This window comes from Perna viridis, chromosome 1, assembly GCF_037379345.1.
Source record: "Perna viridis isolate PV_CMFRI_1.1 ecotype Kerala chromosome 1, ASM3737934v1, whole genome shotgun sequence".
NCBI lineage: Eukaryota > Metazoa > Mollusca > Bivalvia > Mytilida > Mytilidae > Perna > Perna viridis.
In genome coordinates, this window is record NC_142445.1 from 15,966,203 (window position 1) to 15,985,256 (window position 19,054).

The window sequence follows — 19,054 nt, forward strand, 5'->3', positions numbered from 1 at the left end:
TCAGTGAAATCCCTACTTGTATATTTCAATAAGTATTGAAATGTTTCTCACTGTTTTTCAATAAAAAAGGAATCAAGGGGACCAAAGGCATCATTTAAATTTTTTTTTTTTTAATTTTTCATCTGATTTTAATAATTTTTTTTCTAAATAGTTCCTCTTTGAAAGGGCTTTAAGAAGTATGCTAACAAATTTACTCTATCATTAATTGTTTTTGAGATTTGGGATACAATGGCTGCAGTCTTATCATGCTGTGCTCGACTTTTCATTATGAGATTCCTTATGAAAATCCCTCCCAGCATTTTTATTAGATTTTAGATACCGACATCTTCCATTTTTGAGTTATTATAATTTGGCCCCTTGTAAGTAACCCTCTTTCCAATACATATTCATTGGAAATCAAGGAATTCAAACTTGAGGCATACACTCTTGTGTAGAGAGAAAATTTTAAGATCTTGGGGCAATGGTAATTCCACCAATAAAATCAAAGATGGGGTTGTCATTTCCCGACAATCTGTCAATTAACTCACTACACAAGGGATTGCGCCAACAAACTATATAATTATTCCAGACACCCAATCACCACCATTACAGTTTCTCAATGTTTTTTTCTGAAACTCTAGAAAGCCCTTTAACGGAAAGTGAACTAATCCCAGTCTTACCTTATGGATGATGTGATTCATTGGAGAGAAAAAAACACATAATGCTTTTGGATGGCCTTATAAGCACATCATCTACAAACGAAATTCTTTCTTCTTATATGTAACCGCTTTCCCAACTCAATGTGAACTTGGTTTAATTGAGAAGTTCCGTGTCGGGGAGCGGAACAACAAAAACTGCTTGAACCTAATCATGAACATCGGGTTTTTACGTGTCTCTAATAGTTCTTCGGGATTTTACCTGTCAGATGACAAATTAATGAATCAGGAAGAAGGAAGAATGTTATAAGTACTGTCATAAAGCTGAAAATGTCTGGTTTTCACGAGTCAATCAAATCTCTATTAGCAGGTAATTATTTATTTTTCTGTAGAGCAATTTACATCGCTCAATGAATAACTGCTTATAAATGTTTGATTAGAAGGGGGAGATATTGATACTTGACAATGATTAGTGTACGTAAATATTGATTGGTGATCTAGCGATGTTATCCTCCTTGCGAATAGTTTCAAGTAAAACAAATTGACAAAACCTCCTCGTCATTTTGAAAATGATGGTTGTGCTTCCAAAATATAAGAACAGCTCTGTTAAAATTATATTTATTGGGGATTTCAACCTTGTAATGTTGATTGCCATCTTCAGTCTTCTCTAGCTCTGTAGTCTTATTGTTGATTCATGTTTTATCATAGTTTTCTCTGCTATATTACCATCTCTGCTCCTCTGGTTGAGAATGTACATGGAATTAAGAGTATAGAGTGGTGACTGGTTGGCTCAGAATCAGAACATCAATGTTTCAGGGTGGGTATGCCTGCTTCTGTGAGCTAACACACAGAAAAAAGGTTCTGACTTAGGATGTCATAATAATACAAAGCAGGGTCTATTCAATTAGTCAATCACTCTCATCCTGAAATGCATGAAATATCTGCCATGGGATTTTTAACCATAAACATCCAACCAATCAATCTAATTGTGACGGCCCTTCTGCTTGGACCCTCAAAACAGATGCTGCCTGTACATGTATCCTGTATATTTTCTCATAGGGCCATCAACTTGTTTTGACAATCAAAATAAAAAATACCGGTATTATATATTTTTGATTTGGACTGTCAAAACAAGTGTTACATGTACATTATATACCAGTATCTTCTTTTTGGACGTTCAAAATAGATGTTTCATGTATTTTATACTATATGTTGTTTGTTTAAATAAAAAAAATATCACTTACTCAAGTGCTGCTATTGGTACACAGGAGTTGATCCAGGATTTTAGATTAGGAGGGGTTGCATAGTTAAAATTTCGCCAAGCAGAGTGAGGCAAAAAATATTTTGAGGTTAAATTTTTGAAATATTCTTCTAGAGTGAATGCAATGTAGATATCTTTTGTGGTAAAATTAGCTAGAAAATAAAGTTTCAACCTTAAACCCCCTAAATCTACCCCTGACAACCCATGCTTTGCAAATTTTAGGCGGGGAGGGGGCAAGCCCGCTATGCCAGGCCTGAATCCGCCTCCGGTGCAGGCCTCCAAAATCTTGTATGAATCACTTTATACCTTGACACAACTTTTGACTTTAAAATGCAAATTTTATATTTCTTTTCCAGAGGTGGAAAAGTTTTTGTTGGAGACTTTAAAGAATGAGAAACTTGGGAAGTCTGCCAAGAACCACAAACAAGATATTGTGGATAAAATTAATAAACTGAAAGAAGAATGGCCTGCTTTGGGAATGCTAAATACAGACCAGGTCAAAACATCTAAAGGTATACTATTATCAAACAATTGTTATAATAGGCATGCTTATGATAAAACAAATATAATACAAAAAAAGAAGGAAAGGCCTGTCTTTGATTAAGTAAGGCCATGAGCTGAAACCTGGTGTTTAGTTTCAACTTAAACCTGGATTTGACATCATATGAGTAACTCAGCAAGTGTTTCTAGAAAAGTAGAAGATGCTTATCCTACCAGTGCACCTGGCTCATACTCCAAATTTTTATTGAAGTTTGGGTTGCTCATTTATACCTTAGTTTTAGTTAAGTAGCAGTCTTTGTAAGAATCATGCAAATTCTGTAATGTGTGATGCACCCCAAAAAGGATACACATTTTCGTTTTTGTTATGAATTTGTTTTGTGGGTCAATATTATGGAATTCTTTATATATTTTTATAACTCCTTTGAATAATTGTTATATGAAAAGCCACATGTTAATTTCTGTTTACTATGACACTTGAAACAAAATATCAAAAATAAAAATATGTAGGCTTTCCTACCACGAATCACAATTTGCATGATTCTTAGCTGGAGTACTACATGTACTTATTTATGGCATTTTGTCTGTTTTTATAGTCTAGTCTTTATCCCCGAATCATGACCCCTGTTCTTCGTTTTAATCATGGTTCCATTGCTTTTGCTTTTAACAACAGTTACTGATATATAAAATTATAAGTTGAATTGCAGTGAACTTGTTAAGTATATTTCTTCACAATCCATAAGATAAATGAAATAACATATAATAATGAAGAAAATGTTTTATTTCCATGTACACTTAAAAGTCTGTATTGTATATTGACACTGATGTTCTGATTGATTTGTATAAAACTTAGAATGATGGATACCACAACATACTGATAAATGTGCTTTCAACTCTACTTTGGCTCCATTTGGATCATTTTACAACTACTGTGAGAGTACTATTGTTCATGGGGTACAAATTTTTGTGGTTTGCGTGGGTAGGCCAAACCACGAAATTTTGTTCTTAAAGAAAAGGATATTCTTATTGATGTGTTCACTGAAAACCACAAACCATGAATTCAAGAATCGACGAAACCTGTGTTCATTCCCTTATCAAGGAAAATTGGTATCCATGAATTAAAGTACTTTCACAGTAACAAGTATTCCATTTTTGAATTTTTTTCATTCATTGTATGTGCATTAGATTGGTTTGGCACTATAAATCGTTGGAGAAGGAGAAGTGTTATGTTCCTTTGGAAGGGTAAGATCACATTGCATGCAATTTTTTTCAAAATTACTTTTAAATTTTATGGTTTATGGGTGTTCAGGCAAAATACAAGTTATTTCTCTGGTAAATGAAAGATATTTTAAAACTGTTGTTAGTGATTGTTTTAAAATAGGTATGTATACAATTTTAGCAAAAGCAGCCATTGATTTAAATCTGCATGGAAAGGTGGTTGTTTTTTCACCTACTGTAACATGATCAATCTTATGGGAGATAAAGTGAATGGAAGAATTAATTCTTTTCTTTTAGGCTTGTTTATAACATTTATGTAATTTTGAAATCAAGGGTTAACATGTCTTACTGTTATACTGACTGATAGAAAATTGTGTTCATCATTGTTTTACTAATCTTTTTTTAAATTTTTCAGTGACATTGCCAATTTTTTACTGCATGCTTTAATATTTGAATATTTTCATTGCAACATTTATTCTACCGCACACAACCCTTAATTTTTCAACTCTTTCCTGTCTTTCCTAAATTAGACTTAATATTGAAATGATCTTCGATGTCATATTCTCAAGAATGCAGTGAAATAAATATTTTGATGTGAACTAAAGTATTACAGACAAAAGTACACTAATACTGAATCTACAACAACATTTGACTATGTAGAACTGAAGCTATTAGCCAGGTTCTGTCTGATCTGTTATGCATACTGTATGCTAAAAAATTTTCATGGCAGTTCTTGTATCCTCCGCAAACAAAGTTTGGGGGGTATATAGGAATTACTCTTTCTGTGTGTCTGTTTTTCCATTTGTCTGTCTACATTTCTTGTTAGTGCAACTCCTTAAAAAACTTAAGGGGTTTACATAATTTTGAAACCTCACAAGTGCAACTCCTAAACCATTCAAGGTATTTTGATGGAGTTTTATAGGGAGATTAGGCATCATATGTAGATGTACATGAAGGGATAGGACTCCAAAGGGACATAATCCAGTTTATTTATTCAAGGGTTTTTACATACCTGCCAACTTACACAATTTAAGCATGTTTTTCATGATTTTGACAATTTTTCCAGCTAACACAATTTTTCAGGTCAAATTTGTCCCAAAACTCGATTTTGTCAAAATTACCTAGAAAAATCATAATTCAAAAGTTTACATTTAACAAATTTCCTTCTTCATTCGAGAAAGGGGTATTCTCTTTGTGAGCTTAATTAAAATATTTCTTTTTTTATTTTTGCTATTTTTTTATTCAAACCTTGTACATGTGTTGCAAAAATATGAAAACTGTAAAATCTAAGACTACACGGAAGTAGATTAAATTATATTTCAAGGCCTCCCCATTCACCTCTCCAAAAAAGATGGCATGAAAATTTGCCAATTTATGGCAGTTTTGACATGGTATGAGGATGTCAAGTTTTTGTTTGGTTTAGGACTTTAATCAATACCTCAAGTTCTTCTCATTGTAGAAATCCCAAAAGATGATGAGTCAACCAGGACTGGAGGTAGCTCTAATAATGATGATGCTGAGGATCCATATGTTGATAGTAAGTTTTACTATGTACTGAACATCAATCATGAAAATTGGGGTGGTGTAGATTGTAGAGGGATATAGACTTTGTAGAGGCCAAGTGAAAGGGCAAACATTACACAAATTGGAAAGTTTTTTAAGATAAAGGGAAGGAAAGAAAAACTTGTACAGAGTGTTTGAAAAAGTTACAAGAAAAAAAATCAGTGAGCAGTTACTGTTGTGAGAATACTTTTGTCCCTTTCTATTCCAATATGATAAAAACAAGAAAAAAAGATCATTTATATATATATATATATATATATATATATACACACACACACACACACACACACATTGTACACATTAACAATATTATACATGTCCTATTTCATTTCACATTTCAAGAAGCTATCAGAGTAGACATACTGTATTAGTAAATGCTTTGTTAGGGATGGAACAGCGCTTAAGTTATATATTTTCATCGTTATCTGTTACAAAAGGTACATTAAATAATATTTAAATCATTTCATATTTACTTCTGTGCAATTAAAAGAATAGATATTAAATTTATAAGTTTAATGACAAGTAGAATTTATTCATTGTATTTTCATACTACTGCAAAAAAATATTTCGGTCATATAATGGTAACACCCTGTCTAAATTGTCATAATTGGTGTCTGTTAACTTTAGTTTATGTACAAAACTTGAGTAAACTTATCCAATCTTTTTAGAATTTTAACACATTGTTTCTAGGAACATGGTGGAGGACCCTATAGCTTTTGGAGGTTTTTGCCTCACACCGTAGAAATATCAACTTTTTAATTTTTTAGTCGAATTTCAAAAAAATTTTAATTAATTTTCAAATTTTCTGCTGTAGTTTGTCCATACTAGTTGTTGTGTCCATAATGAACAATAAGCCTCTATGCTTAGTCTAAAAAAATTAAGATTGTGTCCTCACTTGCCTAAACTACTCAGGGTTCGACCACTGCTGGGCTTCAATAAGCTCTTTATTATGATACAAAGTGTTCTGTCCATTTACCTGGTATATAGCCCCTTGCATTTAAAATTAAGAGTTTATAAATTTGGAAGAAGTTCTGTCAAGAACATTAAACAAAAATGATTCTTTTTAAAAGAATGTTCCTTATAACAAGCACAGATCAAGAGGTTCTGTTATCTTGTACAGAAAGTCAAGGCTGAACATAAGGCAAAAGAAAATCCAAGATGATAAAATGAGCATAGCCTCTCCAATTAAGTAGTATTGTGGCTAGGAATCATGCAAAATGTGATTCATGGGTGAAAAGCATACATATTGTTATTTTTGGTATTTTTTGAAATGCCATAGTAAACAGAAATTAACAGTGGGTTTTTCATATACCCTGTGCTCTTAGGAGATAAAAATTATATAGAATGCACTGTAGATTTCAAAATTAAGGGAGATAACTCTGTAAATGACGCTCAAATACAATAGAATCTATTAGATTTTCAATGTGATTATCTCCTAAGAGCAGGCAGATTCAAATAAATATTTACACACTTCATAATATAGACCCATAAATCAACGTAATATCAAAAATAAAAATATGTAGCCTTTTTTGAGGTATATCACAGTTTACAGATTTTGCATGATTCTTACAAAGACTACTGCTTTAAAAAATCGATGTTTATAAAATGTTTTTATACAGTGAAACCTGTGTAACCTGATCCCTTTTGGACGGAAAGATTTGTTTGGTTAGACAGGTTTTTGAGTTATACAGGTTTAAAAAGAATTGAAATTGATATGAAGACCAGTAGATGTTTGGTTAACACAGGTTAAAATTTTATCGAGGGTTTGGTTTACAAAGGTGTTACTGTATTATGAATTTTAAAGATCAATTTCTGAATCTGTCTTTCAGGCAGCGCAGACATACCTAATGTACCGGCAATGGAACTTACTGATTTTACTAAAGCTGGTTTCTTGGAAAAGAAAAGACCATCTGGTATGTATATGGCCCATCTTAAGTTTTATTCTGTAACAATTATTTCGTTGCTTAAAGTAAGTTTCCATGAAGCTATACTTTATTCTAATTAGCCCTGTTAACTCGGGGGTTTGGAACACCGTCTTTTGATAGAAAATTAATTGTTTCAAATAATATTGGACAGAGAAATAGCCTGGACACCGTTTTATAATGTCTGGACATAGTTGTAAGATCATCTTATTTTAATTGATTCCCTGTTTGATTAATTCTTGACTCTATATAAAGTCTATACAGCAAAAATATCCTTAATATTGTCCTATAAACAGTTGTCAATCTGCTCAGTTTCACATTTTTATCTGATTACTTTTTGGTAATATCATGCAAGTGTGTGAGAAAAATGCTTTTTTATGGAGAATTTTTGCAAGAACCTTTATATTGTTTTTAGTTTTTGATATTTTAATAAACCTATGTTTGAAAGGATTTGCAAAGTGTCAGTGAAATCTTTAGTTTTCTACAGTGTTTTTATAAATCTAAATATTTTTCCCAATCTTTCATGTAACAGAGGCAATAGGTAAGATTGGTATGTATAATAGCACGCTTCCTGCTCTACTAACACCACCTGTCAAATGCAGATGGTATTGGTTTGTATTTGCAGGCCACATCAGACATAAATGCTTTTTACAAATGTGTGACACTGGTATCAGAAAAAAGTTGGTAAATGGTGGTTTTATTTAGGTACAATTTATAACACCCTTCATTTAAATTCAACTTTTATCTCACCTGGCACCATCACTATGCGTCCATTGTCCGTCGTCATCATTGTCCATAAACTTTCTCAAACATCTTCTTCTCTGAAATTACTCTATAGATTGTAACATAACTTTGCATGAATGTTCCTTGGGGTATTGATCTGGCAGAAAACATGGCCTCCATTACTAAAAATAGACCATAGAGGTCAAATTGCTGAATTATGCAAATAACTCAAAAACAGTTGGGTTTAGCTAAAATCTTGCAGGAATTAAAAATTGTTCAGCATGATAGGATGGACCTATGCAGAAATTTTCAGAAAGATCTGTTGAAGATTAAATGAGTTATGGGCCCTGGGATTGAATTTTTTCCCGAATTTTACATTTCCAACTTTGATTATCTTCTTCTCTTAAACTACTGGATGGATTGAAACAAAACTCTGCATGAATGTTATATAGAACATGATTAACAATCTATGTTTGGGGATTTTTGATCTTGCGAAAAATATGGCCACCATTACTAAAAATTGATCATAGGGATAAATTGCAGAATTATGCAAAATACTCAAAAGCAGTTGGGTTTAGCTAAAATCTAGTGGGGTAAAATTATTCAGCATGATGGGATGGACATCTGCCAAAATTTCAGAAAGATCCATTGAGAAATGAATGAGTTATGGGTCCTGAAATGGATTTTTTCCCTGAATTTTATATTTCCAACTTTGGAAATCTTCTTCTCTGAAACTACAGAATAGATTAAAACAAAACTTTGCATGAATGTTATGTAGAACATGTTTAACTATCTGTGTGTGGGGATTTTTGATTTTGCAAAAAACATAGCCACCGTTACTAAAAATAGACGACCGGGGCCAAATTGCAGAATTATGCAAATAACTCCAAAAACAGTTGGGTTTAGCTAAAATCTGGCAGGAATTAAAAATTGTTCAGCATGATGGGATTACCTAGATGTACATGTATTTCAAATTTTCAGAAAGATCTGTTGACAAATGAATGAGTTATGGGTCCTGAAATGGATTTGTTTTAAAAATTCCTCTTAGACAACTTGAAGGATGGATTATAACCAAACATTGCAACTTTATATCTGTTGAAAACATGGCTGTCATTGCTAAAAATTGACGACTTGTTGAAATTACTTGAAAACCAAAGGGTTTAGCGTAATTTTCTAAGTGGGAAATTTGATCAGCATGGTGAGGCCAACCTATGCTGATATTTTCATAAAGATCTGTTGCTCAATCTTGGAGTTATAAGGTCAAGAGTTCCACTTTAGAAAGTTACAAAGACTATTTTTGATCAGGTGAGTGATTCAGGCTCTCTAGTGCCTCTAGTTTTTTTGACTTGATTTAATATAATTGTAACTGTCTATGAAGTCAGTGGAATTCTGTAAGAGAAATATCTTAAAGGGGATAAATTTCATGATTTTCTCTTTGAATAGGGTTATTAAATTTTGCTTTTCGTGTCATGCCATACGGTCTACAGGAGATGACTGTGACTTGAGTTTGGCAAGCTTGTGAATATAGTAATATTATCCTTCTGTAATGTAAATTTCTTATAATGGTTTAATGATATAATCATACCAGTAGTTTACTATAATTTGGAGGCCTACTTTATTAAAAATCATGGTCTACTAGTATCTACAAATATTTATCAATTCTTGTACATGTACATGTAGTAATCTTTATACTGGTTACATATATAGGCAATAACAGTCACTGACTTGTAGTTCAGTCAAAATAAGTTTTAAACTTAAACAAATTGCAACAGTTGAATAAAATACGTAGCATTATGACCAAAATAAACACAGGAAAAAGTCTTAACAAAATCTAATGTGCAGGAACCTCAAAATATGCATTTCAACTTTCCTTGGAAATTTACATTGGATAGGGGAGATAACTATGTAAAAATAAATTTTTTTGACAGATTTTTGTGCCTTTTTAGCCCACCTGGCCATAGGCCAAATAAGCTATTGCCATCACTTGGCGTCCGACGTCATCGTCGTTAACAATTTCTTCAAACATTTCCTCTGAAACTACTGAATAGATTTGCATGAAACTTACAATGACTGTTCCTTAGTGTACCCTGCACAAAATGGCTGTGTGGATTTTTGATCAGTTAAAAAACATGGCTGCCGTTACTAAAAATAGAACATAGGGATCAGACAGCAAATTTTTGCATATATCTCCAAAAGCGTTAGGTTTAGCCAAATTCTGACATGGGTGAAAGTATTCAGCATGATGAGATCTATCTGTGGTCAAATTTTGGTAAAAATCTGTTGAACCATGTTGGAGTTATTGCCTTTTTTGGACATTTTTTGCTGTTTTTGATGTTAATACTTTCAAAAATCTTCTCCTCAGAAACTACCATACGGAATTTAATGAAAGTTGTAATTTTTTATTTTTAGGGTATCTTTAATAAAATGACCTTTCAGATTTTTGATTGGTTAAAAAACATGGCTGCCTTTACTAAAAATAGAACATAGGGGTAGTAAAGTAGATTTTTGCATATATCTCCAAAACCATTAGGTTTGGCCAATATCTTTTAATTGCTGAAATATCCTTATTATACAATGTAAGGCCTACAAAAGTCTCCAAGGAATCAAAGTTTTCAGACAACTCCATATAAAAGTTATTGCACTTGAAAGGCAAAAAATTACGTTTTTTTGCAGTTTTCAGTCAATATCTTGAAAACTATAATAGATAAAATGAAACTTTCCATTGATGAAATGATCCTCATGATAAGTCTTATCAAAGTTTTCATGGAGTCAAAATTGTCTGACAACCTCTTCTTAGAGTTATTGCCCTTGAAAGGCAAAAATTTAACCAGGTGAGGATTCAGGCTCCTGGGAGCCACTTGTTTTTTTATCAATTTCATGTGAAGTATTATATTTAGATGTATTTTTTCCCCCTTTTAACCCTTTTCCTTAATATGCTGCAGATGATATTTAACATTTTGAAGTAGGATAGGTATATTTAATTTTTTGGGAAATTTTCAATTACAGAAAATGCACTTCCTTCATTTTGAATTTTTATAAAATTCAGTTTATAAATTTGTATAAATACAATTTATTTGTATTGTTTATTTCTGCATGCTATTTATTAGTAGTTTTGCCTTTGTTAAAAAAATCTTTTAACCACAAAAGTAGAATATTTACTTCATAATTTTATTCAAAATTGGAATTCTTGAACTTCATTATCTTGAAAAATGGACACATGGCTAACTAATTAGTTTCTAAAAACTAAGTTGTTGTTTGGAATAAGATATGAAGACTCTTAATAAGTTGTTGATGACCCCTGATCAATGCTGTAATGTCAACTATCGCCACAATTTATTCATCAGATAATTATGATTTTGTATCAAATTGTATTGTTATAGCAGCCATTTTGACAGAGTTATCTCCCTTTCCCAATGGTAATTTTTTTATAGGAAATTTTAAATGCTTATTTTGAAGTTTTTCAGACAAAAGATTTAGTGAGACTTACTGTGCTTATTTTTGTCATAGTGCCATAATTTAGAACAAAATACCTATTGTTCAATTTGTTTACATGAAGGACAAAATTTTGCTAAATTGACAGGACTATTGACATAAAACCAATATACAGATAACTTGATAACTGATTTACATTGGTTCAAGCCAGAATTGTATTTCAGATTTTTTTATCAAGTCATTGCACTGTTAATATTAACTGCAAAAATAACTCAAATTATGTTTTAAGCCAGAAAAACAACCCTTTTGATTTGAAGAAAAACAACTCATTTGTTTTGAAGCTGGAGACATTCTTGCAACTTCAAAATAATGTAGTATTAGTATCATCTTTTTTTATTTTTGGACCAATTTTGAATTTTTTTTTTCAATGGATTATACACATTATGAAAATTTCTATCAGATTTTCATCTCTTATGTTTTTTTTTTTCAATTACAGGGATTGAAGGCAAATGTCTTTCATTAGCACCCTTAAAGCAGAACTTTTTTTCATCTTTAATTCAATTCTCAAATTTTGTGTTATAATGTGTCCAAACCAGGTGTTGTGTGCATTATGAGCTGTAATGTTGTCATTTGTGTATTGCCCATCATGACATGTCGTCTAAGCATTATATAAGGGTGTATCCTACTTGTTATAAATAAGTCAGCTTGTTAAAAGTGTTATTTGATGGAATACAAGAAATTGAAATATGGTAAAAATGACAATTTTGTTCTTAATTTTGGCATTTTGCCTTAATGAGTTAAGGTCAGATATGTTTTTCAATTTCATTATTAGGACCAAAATTTTTGTTTAGTTCGATAGAGTTGAATACACTTAGTTGAAAGACATTAGTTTAGATTAGGGCAATTATAGGCTGAATATCTAAGCTTTGATCTTTTCATTTTTCAAGGGAATTCCCTTAAAACAAATGGCGGTCATATCTCTGTCATCCTCAATTTTTGAAAAAATAAAAAATTTTGCAATTATAAGTTTCTATTGGGGCCCTACCAGATGCACTAAAGTTTATGTGTAATTAGATTATCACTTTGGGAGAGTTTTGCATGGGTTTCTCATTGACAGCCTCTTAAGTATATTGAGATCTAGTATTGTGTCTACACTTTCCCCAAGTGAACAGAGTTTAACATACTGAGATCATTTCATGCTGTTCTCTGTGAAGCTCTTTGTTAACAAAATGCTGGAAATCTATGCAACAGAAGCTTGGAAGCTTAACTTAAAACAAAAAGGTTTTGATAAAATTTTGAAAAATATTGGTCATCATCTAATTACAGCTTTAATAATTTGTAGATTGACAATATTTTATCCTGAAGTAGGTTTTTTACACTGTAACCTCAATGAAAGAAGATTGTAATATTCCCACCCTGAATCACTATTGAAAAATAAAAGGTATATATGTGTTCATGTATCTTCATTTGATTTTATGTTTTATATAGGTCTGAAGACAATGCAGAAGAGGTGGTGTGTTATCAAAGGTAACATTTTTTTCTACTTCTCTGAAAAGACATCTAAGAAAATGAGTGGAGCATTCCGACTGACAGACTACAGTTTTGAAGGGGCACCAGATATTGTGAAAGACGAGAAAAAGAAAGAATTGTGTTTTAAACTTGTAAGGCCTGCAAATAGGACGTATGAGGTTAGTAATTGATAAACACAATTTATTAAGGCCTTACTGTGAAAGTACTTTAATTCGTGGGTACCAATTTTCGTGGTTTAGGGAAGAAACACTAGTTCATGGATTTTTGAATTCATGGTTTTGTGGATTTCAGTATACACATCAGTGGGATTCTCCTTTCCGTTGGGAACCAAATTTCGTGGTTTGGCATGCCCATGAAAACGATGAAAATTGCTACCCCACGAACTTGGTTTGTGGTAAGAATACAATATGCAGTTGTGCATATTTATCAGAAAATTTTGATTCCTCATGTACCCCTTTGAACTTAGTGTCCTGTAGTAAGTACAATTCTGAAGCATTTTGTTATCACAACTCCTCTCAATCTACTGAACAGAAGTACACAAAACATGGTTTCTAGTAAGGAGACAATATTTACTTTTGTATATTAGCAGGAAATTTTGATATGTCCAATAATTTAGAGTCATGCCCTTTTAAACTTTCTAGAGTGAAAACCCTCCCATCATACAGTAAATAGTGACCTAATTGTTTTTTTTTGTCATCTTGTCATCTGAGGTTGACAGTGTGTGTCTCTTCTTGTCCACTACTATTTGCCCTCATTGAAGTGGTAAGGTTGAAAATTTGGGCCTCCCTTTCTTTTTTGTCTGTATTTATTTGTATTTAAGTTCCCTTTTACTTTTTAAATGTAGCTACTCTTTACATTTTTATCATTAATGTATATGGTTAACTAAGTTTTGTCAATTATATATATTATTATTTTCAAATTACTTTAATTAACTTGCATCATGGATTAAGTGTCAGTCCCTGACAGGAACTCACTGTAAGAATCAGGCAGTAGGTGAAGCATGGTATGAAAAAAAACCCCATCATTTTGATAGTGTAGTCTACCTGTTTGCACCATCACAATCAAGGAAAACTGATAAAATTTTCCATATAATGCTGGACCATTGAGTTACAATTTCATTGAAATGCACTGAAAATGGACATTTTAAGGGCAGATAACTGTCAAAAACCTCATTTGTCTAAGATTCTATTGAAAAGTATCTGAGCAAATCCAATGATGCATTGGATTTGCTCAGAAATGCTTTCTCTATTTTAATGGCCTTTCCAAATAAAGAAAGCATCCTTGAGTGATATTACATAGTCAGATTGGTGGGGTTTTGACATGCGTGTCTCTGATTTTTCCCATTTTGCCTGATTCTTATAAACACTTACACTTAAGTATTTTTGATTAAATTGTTCCTCTTTAAATTAACTTCACCTTTGATATGGAGAGAATGGTGTGGGATATGCGAGTATACATTTATTTACACACGAAAATGTACCTTCAGCAATGCATATAGGCTGTTCCAATACATTAAATTAAGAAAAGACTTCATATTTCCATGTGTGCATAATTTTTTTAACTGAACTGAAAATTATGTCAGAATAGAATAATATAGAATACATAATAGGCTTATCAGCCAGAGAATACAGGGGGAAAATCACATTCATACATTTTACATGGGTCAGTAAATAGTATATTTGGATTGATGAAATTTTCAACATTTTTTTATTCATTCTTTTTTTCTTGCACAGTTCATGGCACCAAATAAGAGTGATTTTGAGGAGTGGAGAACAGTTGTCAATAAAGTCAGCTCTATGACACCTGAAACTCCACAAATTGAGACTATGGATGATGGTAGGTTTAATCTAACAACTGGGTTATAAGACTAAAATTGTGATGTCACTTGAAACATTTCAAATATATCAAAATCCAAAAATAGGCTTAAATGTGAACACATGAAAGAAAGACGTTCTACGTAGACAATGTAGGGAATCAAATAAAATAAATTGCACATGAAAACTGATGATAAGAGAAACTAAGATATCAAATTTAAATGCATTGTACTATTGTGCTTTGAATATTTCAGATTGAATCATATCTTTTTACCTTAAACATGTTTTATAGTTTCAGAGTTATGGAACTTAAAAACACAAAGAAGAATGGATGCATGCTTTGTGTACTTTAGGGTAGTTTATTGTTATATCTTGTAAATGTTGCAGGAGATATATACGAACCAGTAGGTGAAGATGCAAACCTTCCAGAGCCAATACAAGATGATGTATATGATGATGGCATGGAGGGTGATATCTATGAAGCAGAACCAGAGGTCACCCGACCAGAGCCAGAACCTATTCAGGATGACATCTATGATGAAGGACTTTCAGCACCTGTGCAGGAAGAAGAATATGAGGATGCCTCCACTGCCCCTCCTCCACCATCAGCACCCCCTGCAAGAGGTGGTGGAAGACGACCGCCCCCTCCCCCAGTCCCAGATGAAGATCCATACCAAAGTAGACCCCTGCCTCCCATAACTCCAGCAAGGAGGACTGAGGAGGTACCTGTGCCTCCTGTACCAAGGAAAACAGAGGAACTTCCACCACCTCCTCCTTCAAAAGAGCCTAAATCTTTCAGGAATGAAGAGGACTTTGAAAATATGTTCATAGGAAAATGGGACTGCACTGGTGATAATGAAAAAGAACTGTCATTTAAGAAGGGTGATATTGTATATATCATCAACAGAGATTTTGATGACAAGTCGTGGTGGGTTGGTGAATTAAATGGCAAATTTGGGTTGGTTCCCAAAAACTACCTGACTGCTGCATATGAAATTGCATTCTAATAAAACTTAAGTTTATACATAAAATAGTTTCACTTGCAATGATAAGGGCCAGTATAACTCCATGTTCCTACGAAATTGTTACCTTTCATTTAAGCATAAATCAAATCTCATTAAAACATTTGAAAATATAAAATTCTAAAACTGCTTTTTGCAATTTTTTTACTGGAATTTGCTATTTTTTCAGCTAACTATTTTGTTGTAGTAGATTTATACTTAAAAATATTTGGGAATCGTATTGTGTGTTTTAACAACATTTTGTAGTTATTGGATTCAGATAAAGAAATATTTTCTGCAAAATGAAAAACCATCCAATATCTTGAGAATGTAGTCTTCCTCAGATAGTTTGTATTGTTAACTATACAATGCAGATAGTCTGTATTGTTAACTACACAATGAAAAAGAGTCTTCAGGTAATTTTGAATTCCATGATTTCACAACAGATGACAGTTTTTTTTTCTTGAGTACTATTGTACATTGATTTCTAAGAAATTCTATGTTATACCACATTTTCAGAGGTACATTTCAATTTTTCAATTTTAAAGGTTTTAAATTGTATTAATAATGCAACATTCCATTTTTTATCTAGCTGATTTTCTTTACATTTATAACAAATTTTTAATTTGTTTCACATAACTAAGGGTTGTATTCTTAATGTATATGCAGTTATAGGTCTGTAGGTCTAACAGTGCCATTTCACCATTTTGTGACATTTATGAACAGAAAACAAGTAATAATTGTAAATCTTCATAAATATGCCAATAATTAATTTTGAAAAGAGGGGATAAGTTTTGCCCAGTGCCAGTTTACTATTTATCTATACTTTCCTGGTTACCTTACTCTATACCCATGACAATTGAATAAGACACAGTTTCAGCTATTTTGAATAGTTGTATCATTTCTTCCGAGTCAAAATCCTCTTCTGCATTGTCCAGATGTGAGCATGTCCCTTTTCCAAACTGATAAATGTCAGATCTTTTTTTTTCTGTGTGATCTGCCAAGTATGTCTATTGAAATTTTCATGAAGACATCATTGAAAGGCATTCTTTTCCAATTTTTAATATACATCACAGCATTGAATGGTATGAATGAACTAAAGAAAACTTTAGGCTCCTACATGTTCCTACCATTGTCTAAATGTAAGCTAGGTTTGTGCAGTTCCTATTTTGCATTAACCGAACTGTTGTATGATAGTCAAAATAAAATTTGACCTTAAACTAACGACAACAGAATATCTTAAATTCGATATGCTTGAATATATCCTAATATGAACAAAATATTCACACAAATTGAAGGAAAACTATTATTTTGTTCAAATGTTTGCAATTAAGAAGCTTTAGTGTTTAACTGAAAAACAGAAAAAAAGAATAAACTCTTCTCTTGCCTCAAATCAATGCATGAGATATTTTGTTGGGTTAAGTTTTTATATTGTGTATTTTCTAAGAGGAAAAAATCACATTTCTTTCTACTCTTGCAATTGTTTTGAAATAAGGGACAATTGATTAGATTGACTGGATTTTGACTAAAACGGTACTACCATTTCCAGTAAGGTCGGAAACGTTGATAAATAGTCGGTAGTGTTGATTGAATGAGTGTCACTGTTATTTGCACTTTCCATTGATTTATTAGCATTAAATCGTTTATTTATCCTGCATGACCTTTTATTTATCTTGCATGACCTTTTATTTATCCTGCATGACCTTTTGTTTTTTTTTTATTATGTGTATGTTTCATTGTTTACTAAGTTTATATTCTCTTATAGCTAAAGTCGTGTCTTAGAATCTCTGAATGTTTTTTGTCTATTTACAAATGTATTTAAAATGGAAAGATGAACAAGAGCTAAGGAGAATTTTGTGATACATAGTATCGACAGAGATATTAAAGTAGGATGTAATCAGAAAGATAACAAGTTAAGTGGGAGTGCTAAAGCGGTATTAATCTGATCCCCGCTCCGCCGCTCTATAACTCCAGTTGTTACCGTAATTTGTTTTGTCTGTAAAGATTAGCCCTCTCTTATTCACACAGACATTAATGTTAGATATACATGTGCAATAATAATAAACATACTGTTTAGATATTTGTCTTGTTGTTTAACCTGTGTCACCAACTTTGAGAAGCAAGTTTAGTAACCGTCCACGGACCCGCCTCTCTGTCTGTCATGCGTAGGGGCTACCTACATTGTGTAATCACTAACTCAAAAAAAGTATCAAACCAGTATAGTTTAAACTTTGCATTGTGCTTATCTACATGTTAAAGAGAAGCGCGTCGTAGTTTTGGACATTTCGCAATATATTTCCCAACATTTTGCATGTTGAACTTACTAACTCCGTGTTTTGCATCTTCATGTATTGGACGGTACCTACTCTTATGTAGAATATATTTACTCGTCGCTACCTCTTTACAAGCTGAGCCTAGTAGTAGGAAGTTCCTACTTAATACTGGCTTTCCATATTTCACAAGTCACCTTATAAATAGAGGTTCAGTTCCACCTCAAGTCACTGCTCTACAACTAGTCTATATTCTACTTACTAGATCTATCTAGCGGTCAATACTATAAAAAATAGTCCGAATTTCATCTGACCCTGCAACCCTCCTCTTTTTTATTTGGAACCCGACATATTATCATCCAAATAAAAAAGAGGAGGGTTGCAGGGTCAGAGGAAATTTGGACTATATAAAAATCTGATTATATAATTTTTTGTAACAAATCTTATGAAAATAGTGCCTTTTACTTTTTTTAGTGTATTAAAAACTCGCTTGAAGTGCTTGATAAATTACATGTCCATGTGCATGGATCTTTGAAGTCAGTTCAAAATTTAGATATTTTTTTTTCATTTGTATGCACTACACTTCCTCGTAATCTCATAAAACAAAAATTCACATATCTTATCAAATGGTTTTTCAATAAATCGGGGTGTGAATATATTTATTCAAGTTTTAGTAACGAAAAGCATAAAAAACTACGTTAATTAGGTTACCCTTGTATGCTTACAGTACTCGAATTCCTGTCGGACAACATTTTGGCGAAACCGTTTATCGTCAAGTTATTGGAATTTCGTAAGGGATATGATTATGATATTTTTGTCAAACCGTTAAGAATAGCATTTTATTGGTATTGATTCTCTCATAGGGTTTTAACATAGAAATCAAAACACATAACTTAGAAGCAGTTTTTGACATGACATGGGTTGTGTCTGTAATATAAGACGTATGGTGTCAGTCTTTGTGCAGTGTTTCTGTACGTACTGAAGATCGTTGTACAACACTGCTATGGACAAATTTGACAAATATTGCTTAGAATTTTTTACCTGTTGATTTTAAGCAAATTTATAAAATTCGGATAAAAACAAAACAAGGCTGGCTAGGTCTACTTTTACTATGCTCTGGCCAAGATGGAGATAGTAGATATAGCCGGTATTGATTTTAAGTGGGGATTGGTGTAATCTGGCGGTGG

The 19,054-nt window shown here is 32.3% G+C and overlaps 1 protein-coding gene across 2 annotated transcripts; it reads left to right on the plus strand.

Moving 5' to 3' along the window:
• Positions 1-902: 902 nt before the first annotated feature.
• LOC148627449 (src kinase-associated phosphoprotein 2-A-like) lies at positions 903-17,675 on the plus strand. Of its 2 annotated transcripts, XM_088573458.1 has the most exons (8): positions 903-1,005; positions 2,253-2,408; positions 3,580-3,636; positions 5,072-5,149; positions 7,005-7,088; positions 12,741-12,940; positions 14,516-14,618; positions 14,984-17,675. In XM_088573458.1, exons 1-8 carry the CDS (start codon positions 966-968, stop codon positions 15,601-15,603), a joined length of 1,338 nt encoding a protein of 445 aa, XP_088429584.1. In that variant the 5' UTR covers positions 903-965; the 3' UTR covers positions 15,604-17,675. The 2 variants fall into 2 exon arrangements, with proteins under 2 accessions (XP_088429584.1, XP_088429593.1); XM_088573467.1 differs by lacking the exon at positions 3,580-3,636.
• Positions 17,676-19,054: the final 1,379 nt, after the last annotated feature.

What these genes read in the sequence shown, in the direction of transcription:
- LOC148627449 (XM_088573458.1), top strand. Translation starts at nt 966, where the DNA reads ATGTCTGGTTTTCACGAGTCAATCAAATCTCTATTAGCAG. An exon ending in TGAGGATCCATATGTTGATA is followed by an intron (nt 5,150 to 7,004) that starts GTAAGTTTTACT and finishes TCTGTCTTTCAG; the next exon opens with GCAGCGCAGACATACCTAAT. An exon ending in CTGCAAATAGGACGTATGAG is followed by an intron (nt 12,941 to 14,515) that starts GTTAGTAATTGA and finishes TTTCTTGCACAG; the next exon opens with TTCATGGCACCAAATAAGAG.